The following is a 23,749-nucleotide window of genomic DNA, read 5'->3' on the forward strand; positions in this document are numbered from 1 at the left end:
GCAGGTGGAGCTTTCTAACATTACATCTTTGGGTTGAATTAACCTGGGTTACAATTAACACACAGCCTCTCTGGATCAAAGACAAATCCTTGCTTACAACTTGCTATGAATAAAACATTCACAGCCTCACAGCACCTTAATAGATACTACTTATTCATTGTAAGTGTGGTACTGTTGTAAAGACCGCAGTGGTCATTGCTGCCAGAGCACAGCTATGGAAACAACAGGGAGATAAATGACCAGATCTACTCTAGTGATGTTAGTTGAAGGATTTTTGACCAGGTTATTGGGAAACCTTTCTTTTGTTTACTGGAATAATATTATGTAATCTTCTACATTCACCTCAGAAGAACAGCAAGACCTCTGCTTAATAACTTGCACAGAACAGCATTCCCTCAGCACTCCCACAAATTTGGAAACATTTCCAAAAGTTTGCATGATTACCTAAAGCTTAGTAATGTATCAAGAAGGAAACTGCATGGATGTAAAGGAGCAAGTCTGGCCCAATAACCTTCCCAATTGCTCTTATAACATAGCAGCTGAACTCCCAATCATACATTTTACCTGGATCTTAAAGCCCCTTTTGACAAGGGCTTCATATGAAGCACACCAAGGAAAACTTAGAAAGCAAAACAAATCCAGGCCAGCAGAAGAGTTGCTTTAAAAATAGGAATTATGAATAAGATGCAATAATTGACTGCAGGATCTATAGTTTAAAAATAGTTATTATGAATAAGATGCAATAATTGACTGCAGGATCTATAGTTTAAAAATAGGAATTCTGGTTAAGATGCAATATCAGACTGGAGGATCTACTGTGAAGCTTCCAATAAAACACAAGAAGAATAGATAAGAAATACAACTACAAATCTGCAAAATTCACTGTAAAACTAAAATAATGAGAACCACAGGATGTAGTAAAAGGTTTAAAGAATAATTTAGATCACTCATGATCTTAGTAGAGGAGACACTGAAGAAAAATTTCCACAAGACCATACATAAGACATAGGAGCATTTACTCTCCTCCCATCCGGTAGGCGCTACAGGAGCCTCCGCTCCCGCACCAGCAGGCACAGGAAGAGCTTCTTCCCTGAGGTGTGACCCTGCTGAACCTCACATCACAGCACTAAGCAGTATTGCACCCATATTGTACTGTCTCAGTACTTTTATATTTGTGTGCTGTAGCACCTACTTTTTATTCGCAGTTATATTGTAAATAACACCATCCTTTGCATTTCTGGTTAGATGCTAACTGCATTTCATTGGCTTTGTATCTGTACTTGGCACAATGACAATAAAATTGAATCTAATCTAATCTAATCATTAGGCTATATGGCTCATTGAGTTTGCTCCACCATTCCAACATAGCTAATTTATTTTCCCTCTAACTGCCTTCTCCCCCATAACCTTTGACACACTTACTAACATAGAACCTATCAAACTCTGCTTTAAATATACCCAATGACTTGGTCTCCGTAGCAGTCTGTGGCAATGAATTGCTTAGATTTACAGCTGTTCGGCTAATGAAATTCATCATTTTCGTTTCAAAGGGGCCTTCAACGTACTCTGTGGTCCTAGACTCTCTCACTATCGAAAACATCCTCTCCACATCCATTCTGTCTAGGCCTTTCAATATTTGTTAAGTTTTAATGAGCACCCCCCTTCGTTCTTCTAAACTTCAGGGAATGCAGGCCCAAAACCTACAAATACTCCTCATACATTAACACTTTCATTACTGGGATTCCTCGTGACCCTCATCTGAATGTTTTCCAATGCCAACAGATCGTTTCTTAGAAAAGGGCTCAAAAGCAGCTCACAATACTCCATATATGGTCTGACCAATGCCTTATAAAGCCACAGCATTACATGCTTGCTTTTATATTCTAGTTCTCTCAAAATTCATGCTAACATTGCTTTTTTTTTCCCTTCTTACTTACCCAACCTGCAAACTAACTTTTAGGAAATCTGGCATTTGGACTCACTACACTATACTCCATCTGCCACTTCTTTGCCCATTCTCCTTGTCTGTCCAACTCCTTCTGTAGACTTACTGCTCCCTCAACGCTGCTTGCCCCTCTTTCTCTGCATTGTCCACAAACTTGGCCACTACACCATCAAGTCCATCATCCAGATGATTGATATATAACATGAAAAGTAGGATATGCGTGTGGAACACCGCTAGTTAATGGCAGCCAACGAGAAAAGGCCCCCTTTAATCCCAATCCTTGCCTTCGGCCAGTCAGTCAACTAATCTTCTGTCCTCACTGTTTAGAACTATGAGGAAATTTAACAGAGAGACTGTATGCCAGCGGCAGTAAGCTTAGTCCCAGAGAACAGGGACTTAAGATAATGGACAACAGATGAGAGATAAACAAGAAATGATGACCTACAAATATCCAGCCTGAAAGAATGGTGGAAATAGTTTCAACAGCAACTTCTGAAAGACAATTGGATAAATAATTGAAAGAAGAAAAAATGAGCAGGACTCCATTGTGTGAAATAGGAGATGGGCAGATCACGAGCTTCCGATCCTTCTGCTCTCCTGTTTGGTGAATACAGCAGCAGGTTTACCTGGAATGCGTTACTGAGTTGACAGCCGGGTGCCACTAGGTGGCAGTGCTCTCCGTAGATTCGCATCCCCACAGCTAGTCTAACCCAGTATGGCGTTCGCAATGCTGCACTCAATCCCCAGACAGATCTTGCTTTGCAGCACCCCACTCCTGGGTAGGTGAGCAGATGCTGTCAGTGTATGGATGAGAAACATTCAGCCAGAGTGAGAAGACAACACAAGCATCATTTTCACAAGCAAGAACAAAAACACACATAGCATTGTGCCCTCCCCCCCCCCCAAAAAATCTGATACACCCAGTGTTAGCATCTTTGTTACACCAGTGTCCAGGATTCAAGGCTCTGTAATACTTACACCTGAAGGTGTGCAATCAGCTGTCCAACAGTGATCTCTTCAGCCACCTTTTTGTACAGGCTCTGACTATTCAGCACCATGCTCTCTAGAATTGCCAGCGACCGCTGCAAGATGGAAACATCCACTGTTGTTTGGTTAACGTAGCTTGCAATCTGAGAAATCAAATACTTTCATCATTAGTGTTGGGAACCAATAACCAAATCAAAGAACGCAACCGAGTTAAAGCTTCTGCCGTCAGATTTCTAAACGGTCCGTGAATGCTACCTTGCTATTCTTTGTACTGTTTATTTTCTAGACCGTCATTTACAGTACGTTTTGTGTCTTGCATTGTAATGCTGCCACAAAAAAAATTAATGACATACGTCAGTGATAACAAACCTGACTCTGACCTGAGGGTACAGAACTCAATCACACAGTAGGGTTACAGTTTCCATTTAACACAATTTGAAAGAGAGGCAAATACAGTTACAGGCAAGAGTTTGGATAATAACAGAAATATAGTACACTATTGGCTCCTCAAGTCTGCTCTGATATTCAATAAGACCACGGCTCATCTTGTCTCAGATTCACTTCCCTGCATTAACTCCACACACTTAAAATCTAAAAATCAATTGCTCTTTCTTGAGTCTTCTCTGTCGCCAAGCCCCTGTGGCCTGTCAGGTGCTTGAAGCTCGCTCACTTTTGTCCTGAATAACTTTATTGTAAGACCATCACAACGTCCCAGCCAAGGAAAAGATTGACTGTTAAGTCCCATAATAATTTCATAACATTTTTAAACTCTAGAACGTATAGGCCCAGTCTGCTTAGTCCTTTCTCACAGGAAAGATACACGATTCCCTGGCTCACTCTAATAAAAAGTTGGCTGGTGCAGAGACAGAAGGTCAAATGAAAGCCACTGCATTGAACAGATAATTTATATTTAGAAATAACATTCAAAGTAAATTTATTGTCAAAGTCACTATACACAACCTGGAGAATATTCATTTAAAACACATTTTGTTTGATTGATTGGAGTCAGTAGACAGAGTCCTTGGGCAAGTGGTGTCTGACAATGAGATAAGCCAGACAGTGGCTCACATACTTCAGTGTGATGGCGGATGGGGATGGAATTTAAACCAATGGAAATGAATCCAGTGCAAAAGCTTTAATATCAAGCAAAATTTTTTTTAAAAACTGCTAGAAGAACTTGTGGATCATAGGGACCTGCTTTGGGTTTAGACCCTACATCAGGACCAAGAGCACAGAGGGAGAACGGCCACTAAATAGAAGCGAGAAAGAGGGTGAGATAAAGGTCAGTAGGTGACTGGTAGAATCAAATGGACGAGGGGATTTCAGGGCAGATGGAGGCAGATTTTGAGGGGGGGTGGTGGGGAAGGAGAGAAGCACATGTGCATTTCTTTTCCACACCCACCAGTCCAGCCAGGAGCTTCTTCCCTGTGCTCACCTCTTCCATCACTCTGCTTGCATCGATAGAGTGGCGGAGCAGACCTGACGATTCCAGTGGCCTAATTCTGCTCCTGTCTTATGGAGTAGGGATCAGAATTGGATCAGTTTGGTCCGCACAGAGACAAGTCCAATGTGCTTTACATCTAATGATCACTTCAACAGCGTAGCCAGGAGGTGAAGGGAACATGTGCACGAGCTCCAACAAAGAAAAACATCTGTGACTTCTTTTCTATTCCTAGAAGATAAACATTGCCCAGGAGCCCATGCAGAACTTCACAGTTCTCCTTTACTTTTTTTTAAAAATACCCAATCAAGAGGGCAGACAAAAGGCAGGGGCGGGAGTAGAGGAGGGGAAAGATGGAAGCAAGGATGAGAATTTGAAACTTGTAGCATTATTGGAAAACAGAGTCAAGGTCTGAGCAGTAGAGCTTTGGACGAGCATGTTTTCACAGTGGGAGAGGCATACCAAGCAGGATACTTTGGAATAGTCAAACCAGCAGGTAACAAAGCCCTAGATGAGACCATCAGAACGGTTGAGGTAAGGTGGGTTTTAGTCAGAGTTGGAACTTCCTGTGATCTTTTCGCACTATTTTTTAAAAATTATAGTCTTACTGTAATTTATAGTAATTTATCTGCAATGCTGCCTCAAAACCATGAATGCTGCTGGTGATAATAAACCTGATTTTGATACAGTGGCTTTGGAGCTCTGTCACACGACCCACGCTTCAGAGAACCTGGCTGCGCCACGGGCAACCTTCTGGGGTGCAAACGTGTGTAATGAGCAGAGTTTGTGATGGGAACCGAAGAGAGTTGACTCTCTCCTGCTCAGGTGCCCTTGAAATAATGGACAGCATTTTGATAGATCTGGGACAGAGGCGAGACGCAGGAAGTGTGAAGTGTGCCGGGATGGAACAGCGACCCAGAAGTTATTGCTGCTGACTCAGAGCTCCAGCAACGCAAATTCAATTCTGACAATGGGTGCTGGCTGTGTGGCCTCTGCATTTTCTTAGCATTACAAATGTGGGTTTCCTCCCACACCCAAAATACGTGTAGGTTTACAGGTTAACTGACTATCAATTACCCATGGTGTAGGTGAATCAGTGGAGTTAATGGACATACAAGAGAATAGGTTACAGGGAAACAAGTATTCTAGGCGATAGTATGTATTCAACGGGCACAATGGACTTCTCCTATGCCGCAAGGAATCCAGTGTAAGAAGTGTGGATCCTGGTGAGACTTTGAATGATATATCTGTAGCATCCGGCATGGTGGACAAAGGACTCCACTCCAGAGTGTGGAAACAATCTGTAATTGCTTCACATCCAATGCCCTTTTAATATTAACTTGAGGGATGTGGCGTGCACAGGCCGAGCCAGCAGATACACAAGAAGGAAACTGAGCAAGAAGTGAACTGCATGGACACTGAAGGCGGTTCATTGGGATGGTCAGCTTTGCCCAAAGCTGAAAACATTTTCATTGCTTTATGAAATGTTATGACATAGGAGAAAACATTTGGCCCACAGATCTGTGTCAATTCACAGAGCGAATCAGTTTTCCCACTAGCTTTTCCCCTGCAAGTTAATCAAAGGTCAAATCAAATTGATTAGCAAAGTGTTTATACCACATATAACCTTAAGACTCATTCTCCTGCAGGCATCCGCAGGAAAACAAGGAAATACAACAGAATGCACGAGAAGCCTGGCAAACATACAATGCACAAATGTCAACAACTTGTGTAAATAATAAAAAAAAAGGAGAGTAAACAAGTAATACTGAGAAGACGAGCTGCAGAATCCTCGAGAGCGAGTCGACAGGCTGTGGAGTCGGTTCAGCACTGAGGTGAACGAACCCGGTCCAGGAGCCCGATGGCTGCAGGGCAAGAACTGCTCCTGAACCTGGCGGAGTGGGACCCAGACCCTCCTGACTGTACTGTTGAGAGGAGAGGGAAGCGGAACAAACGGAGGCGAACAAGATGGGCAGGCAGATTCAGCTTCGCTCTCTGCTCTCAGAACTTGATGCTTTAATCGGCGCCTCTGTTCAGGCGATGGTTGACATTCGTTCTCTGCAAGGTGCTGTACCTGCATTCCTGAGAGTCACGTTTGCTGAATCCTCCAGGAGATAGTAAAATCACAAGTTAGTTTAGGTGGTTCATAAATACGCTTCTTAAAGGGAAACTACAGACTGCAGATTGCAGCAATCGTAGTTCAGAAGTATATCTAGTAGTATTGTGAGCTGCCCACAAAACGTCACCATATATCTCTGGTGCCATCTTGGTCTCCCCACATTGCCATCAACTTCCCTTGGATTCCACCATTCATCCGCATGTGTGGTAATTCACCAAGCCACGCCAGTGGGGTTGAGAGGAAACTGGTACACCTGGAGGAACTCCTGGGGTTGAGAGGAAACTGGTACACCTGGAGGAACCAAGCCAGGCCATTGGGGTTGAGAGGAAACTGGTACACCTGGAGGAACTCCTGGGGTTGAGAGGAAACTGGTACACCTGGAGGAACCAAGCCAGGCCATTGGGGTTGAGAGGAAACTGGTACACCTGGAGGAACTCCTGGGGTTGAGAGGAAACTGGTACACCTGGAGAAATTCCAAGCCAGGCCATTGGGGTTGAGAGGAAACTGGTACACCTGGAGGAACTCCTGGGGTTGAGAGGAAACTGGTACACCTGGAGGAACTCCAAACCAGGCCATTGGGGTTGAGAGGAAACTGGTACACCTGGAGGAACTCCTGGGGTTGAGAGGAAACTGGTACACCTGGAGGAACTCCAAGCCAGGCCATTGGGGTTGAGAGGAAACTGGTACACCTGGAGGAACTCCAAGTCAGGCCATTGGGGTTGAGAGGAAACTGGTACACCTGGAGGAACTCCAAGCCAGGCTCAAATGCCGGGGTATGAAACTTCTTCTACCCAGCATCTTGGTAGCAAATGTACAGTCACTGGAGAACAAGACTGAGGACCTAGGGCAAGATTGCTGGGTAGGAGGGAAATGAGAAATTGCCGCATTCTGTTTCACGGAGACGTGGCTCACTCCATACAAATGGGATACATTGGTAAGACCTGAGGGCTCCTTGATACTTCGGATGGACCAGTCTTCTAATTCAGAGGAAGCAAGATGACAGGACCTGTGTTTCATGATAAACTCTTTGTGGTGTTCAGACGCACTGGTCTTGTTCCCCTGACGTGGAACATCTAAAGATTGAGTGAGTGCAGAATATTTTACTTACCAAGAGAGTTCCCCTCCATGATCCTCACCACAGTTTACATATCACCAAAGGCCTATGTTAAGCAGACACTCAGGTACTGAGTGCCACCATCACCAAACATGAAATAGACTAACCCCGATGTCTTTCAAATCATTGTTGGGGACTTCAGTCAGGCTTATTTAAAGAAATCCCTTCTCAATTATCATCAATATATTACCTGCAGCACAGGGATCCCAACACACTCAACCACTGCTGTACTACGATTAGGAATGCCTACCATTCCATTCCAATACTGCACTTCGGAAAATCTGATCACTTGGCTGTCCTCTCCTACTGCATACAGGCAAAGGCCATAGAGCACGACTCCAGAGACAAGGACAACAAGGAGGTGGTCGGGGAGGCAGAGGAACAGCTACAGGATTGCTTCGAGTCAGTGAATTGGACTTACAACCATGGACTTTAGAAAAATAGTCATATAAGGGTGTCCCCCCCACAAAATCCATCAGAGTCTTCTCCAACCAAAAGCCCTGGATGAAGCAAGAGATCTGCTGAGGGCCAGATCAGTGACATTCAGATCTGGCAAACAAGTAAAATACACGAGGTCCAGGTACAATCGCCGGAAAGCCATGTCACGTGCAAAGTGGCAATTTCAGACCAAACTGGAGTCACTGAAGGATGTTCAACAACTAAAATACTATCACCTCCTACAAAGTGAAACCATGTGACATTGGTGACGACAAGGCTTCGCTCTCAGATGAGCTCGGTGCCTTTCATTCTCGCTTTGACTGTCAAAACAAGGAAGAACCTTCACGCATTACCAGAGCCCCTGATGATCCTGTGCTTTCTGTCCTTGAGGGTGATGTGAGATCTTTCAAGAGGATGAACCCGCAGAAAGCACACAGCCCAAATAGAGGGACATGGCCGAGTACTAAAGACCTGGACTGATCAACTGGCTGGAGCGCTCACTGATATCTGTAACTTCTCGCCAAGGCAGTCTGGAGTATGCACTTGCTCCAAGCAGGATTCAATTATACTGCAGAACGTAGTAATCTGCCTCAATGACAACCATGCAGTAACACTTACATCCACTGTGATGAAGTGCTTTGAGACATTGATCAAACACATCAGATACTTCCTGAGAAACAACTTGGATCTGCTCCAATTTGCTACCGTCACAACAGGTCAACAGCAGATGCCATTTCATTGGCTCTTTGCTCAACCCTGGAACACCCAGACAGTGAAAATGCATACAACAGGATGCTCTTCATTGACTACAGCTCACCATTCAATACTTTCATTTCCTCAAAACTAATCAATATGCTTCAAGGCCTGGCTTCAATATCTCCTCTGCAACTGGATCCTCAATTTCTTCACTTGCTGACCCCAGACAGTTTGGGTTGGCAAAAATCTCTCCTCCACAATCTCCATCAGCATAGATGCACCACAAGGCTGTATGCTTAGGCCTCTGCTCTGTTTGCTTTATACATACAACTGTGAGGCTAACCACAGCTTCAAGGCCATACTTAAGTTTGCCGACAACACCAGTCATTGGCCGAATCAAAGGTGGTGACCAATCAGCATACAGGAGGGTGAATGAAAACCTGACTGTATGGTGTCATAACAACAATCTCTCACTCATGGTCGGTAAGACCAAGGAGCTGATTACACTAGACAACTATTTATTTTCCCCAAAATTGTTGCTTCCTCAGAAACTTATTTAGCTTAATTTTTTTTGACCACTTGAAGCTAAACACAAATACAAGTTCAAACTACTTCTATCACCTAGGAATTTGTGGAGAAACAAGAAATTAACTGTTATTGAATATAACACATTTAATTGCATAATGTTGTTGATGCTTTGCAATGGTTCAACTAAACTAAAAATCTTTTGATGATTTTCATTTGTACTCAGTTTTTGCGACTTCTCAATTAAGTGTCCAACAATAATCAGCCAGCATTGATGGATTCCACTTGCCCTGATACTGTTTCTCCGTGACCACAATGTCCTGGTGAAACCTTTCACCACGCTCATCACTAACAGCACCAAGATTTGCAGGGAGGAAGTCTAAATGGAAATGCAGAAAACAAATTTTTAGTGACATGCTGCACTTTATGGTTTTCTATGTTTGAAGCATGTTGTCAACCAGCTGCTTGTAGCTTGGTGCTCTGTAGTTGCCAAGATAATTTTCAACAACATCCTTGTATGCGAATTTCTCTGGTCCTATTAGAAGTTGTTCAAATTGCCTGACTTTGATGACCTGTCTGATCAGTTTTAATGATGGAGGGCAGGGCCCAAGATAAAATAAGCTCCTGTCAAGTCCAACTCTGTTAGGGGCCTTTGTGCTTCAGGGCACATTTGTGTTCCCAGAAACTCACTGCATTGCAGTTCTCAATAACGAGAAGATACATCATCGGAGCATGTATCAAGAGTAGAGCTGAGTGATGCATCACAGGGAATGAATGGCAAGAGGACAAGGGTGGTAAGTGGGAGAAGGAGAAGGTCTTCACAAGGTATTCAAAAAGCTACAGTTTTCATCATCAACAGCTGAAGAGCCAGAGCTCTTGAGGTAAAGATCTGAGGAAAAGGTCTTCCAGAAGTAAGTACTGTACTTAGAGTGGCCTAGCAGGGCAAGAAGAAAATAAACGGAGAGAAAAACATGAAAACAGTCAGTGACTGATTGCAAATATCATTGAGAAAGCGTAGAAAACAACACATGAAATGAGAAGACAGAGGAGGCAATCATGAATATAAAGAGTTGACAGTACATTAAACGTTGTGGCAGCATGGATCACAAGTTGAGTTAGGGGCGAAACAGGAATTACTTTTGGATTGGAGGAAAGCACATATGTTATTGTATTTCAATAGCTTGGACCTTTGAACAGAGGGGATAGTTTCAAGATTTTCAGATGACAAAACATGGTGATAAGATACTTCAGGAGGATACAGTCAGGCTGGTGGAATGGAGAGGTACAAGAAACTCAACACAATCAAGTCTGCTGGACAGAAATCTTTGGGCCAATTGTGAAATCTTAAAAACACAGAAAATGAATCAGAACACCAAAGCAGTGCGACCATGGACCTTCATCAAAATACGGTTTTGCCACCACGGAAGCATGGAGTCCAATTCTAATCATCCAATTGGAACAGATGTGCAAAAGCCCAAGACAAGACTGAAGGTCTCATTGGAACAGTCCAGGAAGTCGGGGGGGGGGGGGGGTTGTGAAGGACTAGAATAATTCCCCTTAGAGACAGAGAAGATGGTGGAGAGGAGATTTATTGGAATGATTTTCAGTTACTCAAAATAATGAGTCCAGGCAGCAGACCTCTTGATCCTCTTCCCATTAGAGGAAAGTTCAAACAGCAAGTAGCTGAAGGACTTTGGCAAAAGGACGAAAGGAAAACCTTAAAAAGACACAAAACTGAATAGGTGGTTATCAAGTGGAACATACTGCCCATCTGGAAGGTGGATACTAATTCACCCCTCCTTTTCTAGGTCATTACTTGGAGAAAAATAAATGTAAGGCTCCTTAAATTCCTCATCTGAACAGCCTCTTTCTCTTGTCTATCATTCTGAAAGTAGAAACACAAGAGACTGCAGTCGACAGAACCTGAAGCATCAAACAAGTTGCTGGAAGAATTCAGCAGGTCGAGAAGCATTTGTGGGAATTGTCCGAGTCCTGGTCAAAAGCCTGCATCACAAGCGAGTAATTCTGAGAAGCTTGGCATGGTGCTTGCATGTGTCAGGATGGAACTCGTGCACGAGTCTCCATAGAGACTTCAAACTAAAGCTCTATGCTTCAGAGGCACAAATTAATGCAGCATATGGCTGTAAACTGCCATGGAAGATGAAAAATCTGCTGCAGAGACTGGCCCCTAAGGTGCTCTTGAAAATAAATTACCATTGCTCATCGCACAGGGAGATCACTTGAACAAAAAGGATCAGCTGCATAGGTTGATTCAGGATGTACCCAAGCAGGTCAGATTATGGAACGGGACTCAAAATGGTGATCTTCTCGACTCAGCAGTGAAGCAGTCAAAGGATCATTGGTGAACCCTATAGCATAGCCTGGCCCTTAGTATGGAATCACACTACAATGAAGCAGTGAAAAAATGCTCATCTGAGAAAATCTGCTGATACTGGAAATCCAAAGCAACATACACATACACAGCCTGAAGGGTGAAAGAGATGAACGGCTGGAGAAGGGGGAATCTCATAGGAAAGGGAAGGGGATGGAGCACCAGAGGGAGGTAAACATAGAAACATAAAAAACCTACAGCACAATACAGGCTCTTCTGCCCACAAAGCTGTGCCAAACATGTCCCTACCTTAGAAATTACCTAGGGTTACCCATAGCCCACTATTTTCCTGAGCTCCATGTACCTATCCAGGAGTCTCTTAAAAGATACTATCATATCCGCCTCCACCACGGACGCCGGCAGCCCATTCCACACACTCACCACTCTCTGCGTAAAAAACTTACCTCTGACATCTCCTCTGTACCTACTTCCAAGAACCTTAAAACTGTGCCCTCTCATGCCAGCCATTTCAACCCTGGGAAAAAGCCTCTGACTATCCACACGATCAATGCCTCTCATCATCTTATACACCCCTATCAGGTCACCTCTCATCTTCCATTGCTCCAAGCAGAAAAGACCAAGTTCATTCAACCTATTCTCATAAGGCATGCTCCCCAATTCAGGCAGCATCCTTGTAAATCTCCTCTGCACCCTTTCTGTGGTTCCCCCATCCTTCTTGTAGTGAGGCGACCAGAACTGAGCACAGTGCTCCAAGTGGGATCTGACCAGGGTCCTATATAGCTGTAACATTACCTCTCGACTCCTAAACTCAATCCCACAATTGATGAAGGCCGATGCACTGTATGCCTTCTTAACCACAGAATCAACCTACACAGCAGCTTTGAGAGTCCAATGGATTTGGACCTCAAGATCCCTCTGATCCTCCACAATGCCAAGAGTCTTACCATTAATACTATATTCTGCCATCATACTTGACCTACCAAAATGAACCACTTCACACTTATCTGGGTTGAACTCCATCTGTCACTTCTCAGTCCAGTTTTGCATCCTATCAATATTCCACTGTAACCTCTGACAGCCCTCCACACTATCCACAACACCTCCAACCTTTGTGTCATCAGTAAATTTACTAACCCATCCCTCCACTTCCTCATCCAGGTCATCTATAAAAATCACGAAGAGTAGGGATCCCAGAACAGATCCCCAAGGCACATCACTGGTCATCGACCTCCATGCAGATTATGACCCATCTATAACCACTCTGCCTTCTGTGGGCAAGCCAATTCTGGATTCACAAAGCAAGATCCCCTTGGATCCCATGCCTCCTTACTTTCTCAATAAGCCTTGCATGGGGTACCTTGTCAAATGCCTTGCTGAAATCCATATACACTACATCTACTGCTCTACCTTCATCAATCAGGCTCGTAAGGCACAACCTGCCCTTGGCAAAGCTATTCCTAATCATATTATGCCTCTCCAAATGTTCATAAGTCCTGCCTCTCAGGATCTTCTCTATCAACTTACCAACAACTGAAGTAAGACTCACTGCTCTATAATTTCCTGGGCTATCTCTACTCCCTTTCTTGAATAAGGCTACAACATCCGCAATCCTCCAGTCATCCAGAACCTCTCCTGTCCCCACTGATGATACAAAGATCATTGCCAGAGGCTCAGCGATCACCTCCGTCACTTCCCACAGGTAGCCTGGGGTACAACTCATCAGGTCCTGGTGACTTATCTAACTCGATGTTTTCCAAAAGCTCCAGCACATCCTCTTTCTTAATGTATATATGCTTAAGCCTTTCAGTCCACTGTAAGTCATCCCTACAATTGCCAAGATACTTTTCTGTAGTGAATACTGAAGTAAAGTATTCATTAAGTACCTCTGTTATCTCCTCTGGTTCCATATACACTTTTCCACTATCACATTTGATTGGTCCTATCCTCTCATGTCTTATCCTCTTGCTCTTCACATACTTGTAGAATGCCTTGGGGTCTTCCTTAATCCTGTCTGCCAAGGCCTTCTCATGGCCCCTTCTGGCTCTCCTAATTTCATTCTTAAGCTCCTTCCTGCTAGCCTTATAATCTTCTAGATCTCAATCATTACCTAGTCTTTTGAACCTTTCATAAGCTCTTCTTTTCTTCTTGACTAGATTTACAACAGCCTTTGTACACCACGGTTCCTGTACCCTACCATCCTTTCCCTGTTTCATTGGAACATACCTATGCAGAACTCCACGCAAATATCCCCTGAACTTTTGCCACATTTCTTCCTTACATTTCCCTGAGAACATCTGTTCCCAATTTATGCTTCCAAGTTCCTGCCTAATAGACTCTTATTTCCCCTTACTCTAATCAAACGCCTTCCTAACTTGTCCGTTCCTATCCCTCTTCAATGTTATGGTAAAGGAGATAGCATTGTGATCACTATCTCCAAAATTCTCTCCACTGAGATCTGACACCTGACCAGGTTCATTTCCCAATACCAGATGAAGTACAGCCTCTCCTCCTGTAGGCTTATCTACATACTGTGTCACGAAACCTTCCTCAACACACCTAACAAACTCCTCCCCATCTAAACTCATCCCCATTCACACGCTGGAATTGAGGAGATTGAGAGGGGATCTGATTGAAACGTTTAAGATAATTAAAGGATTTGATAGGATTGAGGCAGGAAATATGTTCCAGATGTTGGGAGAGTCCAGTACCAGAGGGCATGGATTGAGAATAAGAGGTCAGTTATTTAAAACAGAGTTGAGGAAGAGCTTCTTCTCCCAGAGAGTTGTGGAGGTGTGGAATGCACTGCCTCGGAAGACGGTGGAGGCCAATTCTCTGGATGCTTTCAAGAAGGAGCTGGATAGATATCTGATGGATAGGGGAATCAAGGGATATGGGGACAAGGCAGGGACTGGGTATTGATAGTGAATGATCAGCCATGATCTCAGAATGGCGGTGCAGACTCGAGGGGCCGAATGGTCTACTTCTGCACCTATTGTCTATTGTCTAAACCCCTTGCTCTAGGGAGATGCCAATCAATATTTAGGAAATTAAATCTCCCACCAAGACAACCCTGTTATTATTACAGCTTTCCAGAATCTGTTTCCATATCTGCTCCGTGATGTCCTGGTTACTACTGGGTGATGGGCATGCAAGGAGATAAGCTGAGAAAGGGAAACAGGAATGGTGAATGAGATGGGGGGGGGGGGTTGGCAATAGCCGTAAGTTTGAGAAATCAATGTTCATGCCATTAGGTTGGAGGCTACACAGACAGAATATAAGGTGTTGCTCCTCCAACCTGAGCGTGGCCTCACCGTGACAGTAGAGGAGGCCATGGACTGACATGTTGAAGGAAGTGCTGCTTGGCTGAGACACCTGACCCTAGCAGACAACACGGGCTCCACAGTACTGTGTCCACTTTCAAGAAGCAGACCATTGGGCTTTGTGACTCGCTCATCTTTCGCTTGTAACACACCAGTGGTATTCACATCAATGCATGTTCCGTTCTTTCTGCACCACCCCACCAAAATAAAATCAATAAATTATTACAGGCTGAAATCCAGGAGCACCAATTCACAGCAATCATCAGCCACAGCTTGTAAGCACTAATTAGAAGAGGCAGGGCTGAAGTTAATTAAAACATGTAGCACGTTCCCATTGCGTGACATCGAACCTGTAAATCTCAGCACTCTGCTGTAGCATGCTAATGACAGGGAGGCTTGCACCTTCCAAAGATTCCCATGGCCGTGCACACAACACAGCAGGATGGAGCTACCAACGCTGACAGAAAAACTGGCAGAACAAGACAGATAGGAGGATGGAGAGCACATGGAAGAGAACACAGAGGAGAATGAGAAGGAAACCATAAGAGAAAGTTGGGAATTATGCAAGGGGTAAGGCAAGGGGTACAGAAAGAAAACCTCAGGGTGTGGATACCTGCAAATGAGGGGCAAAAAAAACATACAAAGGAAGGGGCATGGGATGAAGTCAATGGCAAAGAATAAACACACCACCAATACACATCTGCTCAGGAGTACTTGATTGCTTTTTCCTGCAAGTTTTTTTGTTCCTGCCTATTTCAAAGCTTAACTCCTCCTCCTTGGCCTGAAAAATGCTGCCACACACCACGATGTAAGCAGAATCGGCAAGGAGTGAGAGGAGGGATCTACTGATATAAAACATTTAACCATATGCCCACACAGTTTTTCCTCGAAGGAGAGGCACAGAACCAAGCAGGTTTTAACTTCCCTACAATTTAGGGCCTTTCAGGCCTCCTGGATCCTCATACTGATCCCATTAAAGGGTTTGATTCTGCAATAAAAATTTAAAATGTGTACAGAGTGAAATTCTGAAATCAGCAGACAGAAATGAAGAGAGAAGAGGAGCAGTTACCCATAAGCCCAGTGGAGCATTGGGGCCTGAAAGACAGCTCCCATCCCACCCTATCGACTGGAGGAATCATGAGCTGGTGAACACGAGCAAGTAGGTTGATATTGTACATTGAACAGAGAGTGTGAATGGATCACAGATGTACAGACATGTTAATTAAGTTTTAAAATTTGTTCTTCCTCTACAATATGCAAAAATTATTCACAATCAAATTTCAAAGTAAATTATTAATAAGTACTTTACGTATACTACTGAGATTCATCGGCATGCAGGCATCCACAGTAGGACAAAGAAATACAGTAGAATCAATGTCAAACTACACACCGAGACCGACAAACAACCAATGTGCAAAAGAAGACAAACTGTGCAAATATAATAAGTGCGTAAATAATACTGAGACCATGAGATGTAAAGTCCTTGAAAGTGAGTCTATAGGTCGTGGAGTCAGTCCACTGTTCACTTGAATGATGTTATCCCGCTGGTTCAGGAGCCGGTTGGTTGGAGAGTAATAACTGTTTCTGAAGCTGGAGTGTGGCTCCTGTACCTCCTTCCCACTGGCAGCCGAGACAGCATGGCCTGGATGGTGGGGGTCCCGGTGATGGATGCTGTTTCTGTGTGGCAGCACTCCTTGCAGATTTGCTCAGTTCCTTCAAAGTGAGTGGTATTTACTCTGGAGCAACGCACACACAAAATGCTGGAGGAACTCAGCAGGCCAGGCAGCATCAATGGAGAAAAGTACAGTCGATGTTCTGGACCAAAACCCTTCAGTGGGACTGGAAAGAAAAAAAGATGAGGTGTTGTTTTAAAAGATGGGGGAAGGGGAGAAAAAAAACACAAGGTGATTGGTGAAACTGGGAGGGGGAGGGGTGAAGTAAAGATCTGGGAAGTTGATTGGTGAAAAAGATACAGGAGTGGAGAAGGGGGAATCTAATAGGACAGGACAGAAGGACACAGAAGAAAGAAAAAGGGGAGGAGCACCAGAGGGAGGCCATCTCCATTGGGATCCCACCATCAAGCACATTCCCCAACCACCCCCCCCCCCAACTTCCAGCTTCCCAAAGGGACGGCTCCCTACTCAACTCCCTTGTCCATTCGTCCCTCCCCACTGATCTCCCTCCTGGCACTTATCCTTACAAGCGCATAAGTGCTACAACTGCCCCCCTCACTCACTACCATTCACTCACTACCAGTCCTTCTATGTGAAGCGACACTTCACCTCTGAGTCCATTGAGGTTATATACTGCGTGTGGTGCTCTGGATATGGTCTCCTGTATATCGGTGTCACCCAATGTAGATAGGGAGACTGCTTCACCGAACACCTATGCTCCAGCCGCCGGAAGAAACTGGATCTCCCAGTGGCCACCCATTTTAATTCCACTTCCCATTCCGATACGTCAATCCATTGCCTCCCCTTACTGTCACAATGGAGCCACAGTCAGGTTGGAGGGACAACACCTTATAGTTCATCTAAATAGCCTCAAAACTGATGGCATGAACCTCGAACTTCTGGCAAGACACCCCTCCCCGACTCTTCACCATTCCCCATCCCTTTTCCCTCTCTCACCTCATCTCTTTGCCTGTCCATCACTTCCCTCTGGCGCTCATTCCCCCCTTTTCTTACTTCCATGGCCTTTTGCCCTCTCCTATCAAGACTCCCCCTTCTCCAGTCCTGTATCTCTCTCACCAATCAACTTCCCAGCTCTTTACTTCATCCCTCCCCCTCCCAGTTTCACCTTTCACCTTGTGTTTCTCTCTCCCCTCCCCCCAACCATTAAAGTCAACTCATTAGTGAATTCAGCATTTTGTGTTTTTAAAGTCAACTCATCTTTTTTTCCCCCCTGCAGTCCTGCAGAAGGGTCTTGGCACGAAATGTCGACTGTACTTTTTTCATGGATGCTGCCTGGCCTGCTGAGTTCCTCCAGCATTTTGTGTGTGTTGCTCGGATTTCCAGCATCTACAGATTTTGCCTTGTTTGGTACTTACTCTGAATCACTTCTCATCTTGTTTTAACTCTTAAGTAATTTCTTACCAAGTTTTTACATCCGAAGCCTGTTTTCGCATGTGAACAGATCTATAATTCCAGCTGATTCTCTGTTTAGTGCAATTGTCCAGCATTACTATTTTCTCCCTCACATTTTTAGAAAGTGTGTGGCAAAAAGTCAGCAAACAGCACTAGACCACACGTGCTCCGGGCAGCAGGAAGGGCACAGCATAAAAGGGGTTAACTCACTGGCTCTCTGTGTTCAATGTCTGTGGGAAAGGGTTCTTTTGGCTGAAGCTAACACTGGAATTTTCCCAGAGGGCAGGGAGTCTGGACTTGCTTCCCGGCTCAATAACCCTTTGTGTCAGGGATTAGAGTTGGAAGGAATTAGAAACCTTTAAGGTTAAATATTTAATCACGGCAATTCCTTCATTGGTCCCATTTGCTCAGACACAAAACCACTTCTGGCTGTCAAACCAACAATACAATTAATCAGCTTTATTCTCCAAAGGCTTCATTTATCTTAGCTGATGAATGCATTCCAAATGGAGCTGGTTTAAGCTTTCTGTGGATAATCTTTCCCAAATTTCAGCTAGCATTCCCTTCCCCCACAACGCAGTCGGGAGCTCTGAGGCAGTGTTAGCATCGGCATTTTGAGCTTCTGTTGTTTGGAGGAAGATTGGTCACACTTTCTCCTGCTGGGTGTTCATTGTCAGCCTTAAGGGAGATCGGCAACTTTCATAGCCTCTGCATTGCCCATGCCAAGGCTGGATACATTAAAGATGCAACCTCCTTCAGCACTGAGAGAAATGATTAAATTAAAGACGGAACTTAAGGAGTCCATTTAGAATGTGCTGACACAGAAAGAGCGTGCAAAGCAACTTGCAGGGCAACGTATAAACCAATTTGCAAAATGAGGATGAAACAATAGCTTGCTGATTAAAGAAGCGATACGGGTAACGGGAAGACATGCTTAACGGTTGAACAATAACGGTCAAAATGCGCTGAGGCTGATAAGTGGGCCAAAGGGTAATCACATTTGTAATTTTGTAATGAGATTAAGGAAGAATGTCTGCACCTCACATGGGTGCAACTCACAAAGTCGTAAACAAGTAGGGTATAAAAAACTGTGCAAAGTGTAATTCGGCACTCAATCTAGCAGGAGCTGGTTGGGTCCGACTCTGCAGACTCGAAAAATAAAGTTTACCGTTCTGCAAATTGCTGAGACTCAGTGTGTTTCTGACAAGCACCAATGTAAAGGCTCTCACCTTCACACTAGAAAACTTATAGGAGTGAACTACAGGGCCAGCAAATCCTACAAACCTGTAACCCGTTTCATTGTTCCAGAGACATTCCTCTGGGCACTTGGCATTAAGAACAAAAGCAAAGGACGCCTGCTTTTTCATCCAGTCCATTGGCTGCAAGTATGGGTTGGCTTGTCTCCTTCTCTCTTGCCCAGCCCCTTTACATCTGTTCCAGCACAATTACAACCACCTGACAATGGGAAAGATTGCCCAGTTATACTCAGTCCACATCCAATCTGACTGACTACTGCTCAATCAAATCTACCCTCAAGCATCGTTAACTCACCAATAACCCTGCTCTCTAGTTCCAGGCTGAACTTCGTCAGGACCTCTTCAAACAAAGATCGAATTCAGGGATGAGGTGGGAGTGACTGCCCTTGGCACAACCTTTGACCATGTGTGGCATCAAAGTGGACCAGCAAACCTGAAATCAATGAGCTCTACGTGAGCTGGCATTACACCGCGAGTAAAAACGGAAGTGGGATTGTTAAAGTTGAATCAACGTAGACCTAGGACACAAATGCAGGACTGCAGTCCCAGGCCCGTCTTCAACGACTGCACTCTGTCATACGGTCAGAAGTGAGGATGTTCACTGATAATTGCGTGACATTCAATTCCAATCACAACTCTACAGCGAATGGAGCAGCCCGTGGACCAATACCTGACGAGGACTCAGGTAGTGAGTGATAAGCTGCAAGTAACATATGTATCACCAAGTTTCAGGCATTGCACACCTCTAACAAGGCAGTTCAGTGGCCTACGATTGACAATCAGTGGCTTTACTGCCACAGCTTCCCTTCCACTGCCACAGGGCTCACCTTGAACCAGAAACCTCACCACCACGACCCATGGACTCTACAACTCGTCTTCTCACTGTTACTTATTTGTAATTTCACATTGTTTTCTTACAGTATATGCACATCGGTTGTCGGTCCATCGTTGTGTGCAGTTTTTCATTGATTGTCCTGTTTCTCTGCATCTATTGTGAATGCCTGCAAGAAAATGCACTTCAGAGTAGTGTATGGTGACATCTACGCACCTCGATAACAAAGTTACTTAGAATTTCGATACCACCCATCATGCCTGAACAGCCGTCCTCCAGCACGAAGTTTGTAGTCCTCAAGGTCATGTTTTCCCAAGTACATATCCAAGTCCTGTTTAAATGTGAGAAGAGCTCTGCCTTCACCACCACTCTGGGCAATGGGTTCCAGACCTTTACAACCTCCGTATGAAAACGCTTTTTCCTAATCTCCCTTCCAATCCTTCTGGGGAGTAAAGAAATACCTGCTTCTGAGAAAGATATTAAATCCCCAATTGAATGCACTCCCAGGGAGTAACAGTAAGACCCCAAAGCCTGGTGCAAGAGCTGCTGGAAGATTCTAACCAGTCTTGTCTTTTAAAATGTCAGAATTGACATGAAATTAGAAAAGTTAAATGCCTGCCCTGGTTAAACAGCAGTCTTGCCTTACTGCGGTAAAAGTCACACCACGTGGCAGAGAACTCCAGCTCCACTCTGAAGCACGTTAAGGTGATGCCAAGTATGGGGTCCGTTGCTCCCAGTAAAGAGTAAAGGACCCCACAGCCTCACGTGGCACCGCATTATGACACTATCTGAAAGTTGTACATTGATGCTTCTCATTAGTGTTCAAATTTCAACTAGTGTCACTGCTAGGCAACCAATCGTGGAGCTTGCTGGATATAACGGCTGCCATGTTTCCTGCACTAAAGCAATGACAGCACTTCAAAAGTATTCATTAGCTGTAGAACACTATTTTATATACTAGGATAATACAAGACATGAAATATAAATCTTTTCTTCCAACAAAAGAATTAACTATCATGTCACCAATAGGACAGCCAGTAATTAATCCTGCAGTGTCTGATTAACGACATATGAAGCATAGGGCAAAGTGATTCTTGAACAGGAAGCTAGCCCAATGAACAATTCCTTCATCTCCTGCTCACTTCCTCCCCTCTGACCTGTTTGATGAAAGCAGTGGAGATCATATCCCAGGAGATGATGCCGTGGTCCATGAGCTCCAGGAAGGCTGTCAGCGTGAAGGCCAGCATTTCCCCAAAACTGCAAGGAAACATGCACAGATAGGTCAAATATCACACACAAAAATCCAGTAGGGTGCAGTGTCCCCCAACGTTTTGCATTGGTGAATGAAAGCAACATCAGTAATCACACCGTCCTTTGTGGAAATCAGACAACCTTCACCAATCTGTGGACCCTCCCGAAAACCCAAATGTAAAAATGTAATATCCAGAGGAGATACTAGTCCATGCAGGTAAGACCTGTATTAGGCAGGTACTACATTAGCCAACCTCAGTCATGGTCTACAATGTGATGAAGGGAGGCAGATGCTTTAGCATTTTGGCGGATGGGAGTGGAGTGCAGGATTAGCCTGTTCTGCCATTTTGTAAGTTCACAGCAGATTCTCCACCGTAAACACCAATTTGCTGGGCCACTCCCAGACCCTTGACGCCTCAAAAGTTGAGAAATCTATCAGCTTCAGTTCTGAATGAGCTCAGTGACTGAGCATCCACAACTTCTGCCAGGAGAGAATTCCAAAGATTTACCATTTCGTGTCCTAAATAGCTTATCACTTATTCTAAGTCTGTGATTCCAAGTTCTAGACTCCTCAATCAGGGGAAACATTGTCTCTCTATTCAGCCTGTTGAGTCCAGCAAGAATTTTGTACATTTCAACGAGATCGCTCATTCTCCGATAATGCCTAGCCAACTTGATCTCTCCCCATAATGCAGACCTGCCATCCCCACAACATGTCAGGAGATCCTTTTCCGCACTTCCTCCTTCGCAGGTCTATCCTCTTTTTCAGGTAAGGAGACAAAAGTAAATTAGTTAAGGTGATGTGAGCAGGTACAGAGAGATCAGCTTCTCTTTAGGCAAAAAGCTCGCATGTCTCTGGTGACAAGAAGATAGGAGTGAAAGTCTCGCATTCTGCTCCATCAGTCAATTCAACTGTGGCTCAGTACCATATCCTTCAAAGCATCCATCACCCATCAGTCTTGGAACTTCCAATTCATTCCCCAGATACTTGGTTGGGGGGTGGGGTGCATTGGGAGAGATCTCCATTACTTTCTCCACTCTCCCTTTTGGTTTGATCTCTTCTTTACAGGAAATAATTTCCCCATGTCTACCAACCTGGCCAAATCACACTTCAATTCATTAAGCCAATGACTAATTAGAAATCATTGAGTTCAGCTCTGATGGACCACCAATGTTTATTAGACTGCTCACAGCATCCAATTTGCCTGCTGATAGAAAGCTATTTGATTACAAACCGCTCGTCTTGGAGATCTGCATTACGAGGTCAGGGATGCAAAGGAGCACAATGACTCAGGTTCAATCCTGGCCTCAGATGCTGGCTGCGTGAAAGTTGCACATCCTCTATGTGTTCCCATTTCCCCCCACGTCCCAAAGCGGTTCAGGTTTTAGGTTAATTTGGCGCTATAAGTTGACCCTTGTGTAAGTGGGTGCTAGAATCCAAGAAGAGTTGAGGTGTGGGGAATAAATCAGGATTAGAATAAAGAGACACACAGTGGCCATCACAGACTCAATGGGCTGAAGGGCCTGTATTCATGCTGTACCACTCCATGATGCCATCACAGCCAATCATACTGTACATAATACAGTACTGTCCAATCAACAGCTAACTTGAGAATACACTGCCCAGGCAATGCTCAACCTGTTCAGTTACCTATGTAATAGGCCAATTTGAATGCTCATGAAAGAAACAAGATGATCTCATGTTACTGACGACCTTTCAGATAATTAAAGGCAATACAGCCACAAGGAACACCCTAGGGTCTGGATAGGAAAATTAACCAACAACCAAGACCAATCAGCAGGAGATGACCAGGTCCATTACACTTCAAGATGGTGTGAAGGAGGTCTGATTTACCAAAGGACATGATTGTTAATGTCACACTGCTTAACATGGTAATGGCTACCAATTACCTATAAAGCAACACAACTCAGTTTAATGTTGGCACAAGTGGTTATCCAATGAGGATGAAGCAATCAGCCAAGCATGTCTTGATAGTTTCACACAAGAGCATCATTTACCTGAATTTATCCAGCAAGTTGCTTGAAGTGATGGACAAAGGAGGTAAATGAGGATACTTGATATTAGAACAGGGCAGAAAGGAGAAACAGGCAATTCATCCACAAATCAAAAACTATACTGCTTCTCTAAAGATCTAGCCAATATTGTCATGGTTAACGCAGAATGGCTTTCCTGCACTTCGCAATATTTTTCACAATACATTATAGAGTATCAACTCCCTTGTCACGGTAAGCATGGCTTGAAGGAACAATGCCATGGCTCTCTTCATTTTTCCCAAGATGGATCTGCTCAGAGTTCACGCTTCGAAGATTGTTAATGAGTATGACTGTGAACATCAGATTCAGGTAGCAACTGTGGGAAGCTGGC

General features: G+C 44.3%; 1 protein-coding gene across 2 annotated transcripts in view; it reads right to left on the bottom strand.

The window, feature by feature from the left end:
• Positions 1-23,749, bottom strand: part of LOC132399687 (engulfment and cell motility protein 2) — a 198,348-nt gene that overhangs the window by 56,601 nt on the left and 117,998 nt on the right. For both annotated transcript variants that reach the window (XM_059980344.1, XM_059980343.1), the window contains exons 7-8: positions 21,270-21,369; positions 2,924-3,075 (exon numbers count right to left, since the gene is read on the bottom strand). In XM_059980344.1, the coding sequence (XP_059836327.1) occupies positions 2,924-3,075; positions 21,270-21,369 (252 nt within the window). The remainder of the gene's footprint in view (positions 1-2,923; positions 3,076-21,269; positions 21,370-23,749) is intronic.

The sequence above is a fragment of the Hypanus sabinus genome, chromosome 9 (assembly GCF_030144855.1).
Source record: "Hypanus sabinus isolate sHypSab1 chromosome 9, sHypSab1.hap1, whole genome shotgun sequence".
Lineage (NCBI taxonomy): Eukaryota > Metazoa > Chordata > Chondrichthyes > Myliobatiformes > Dasyatidae > Hypanus > Hypanus sabinus.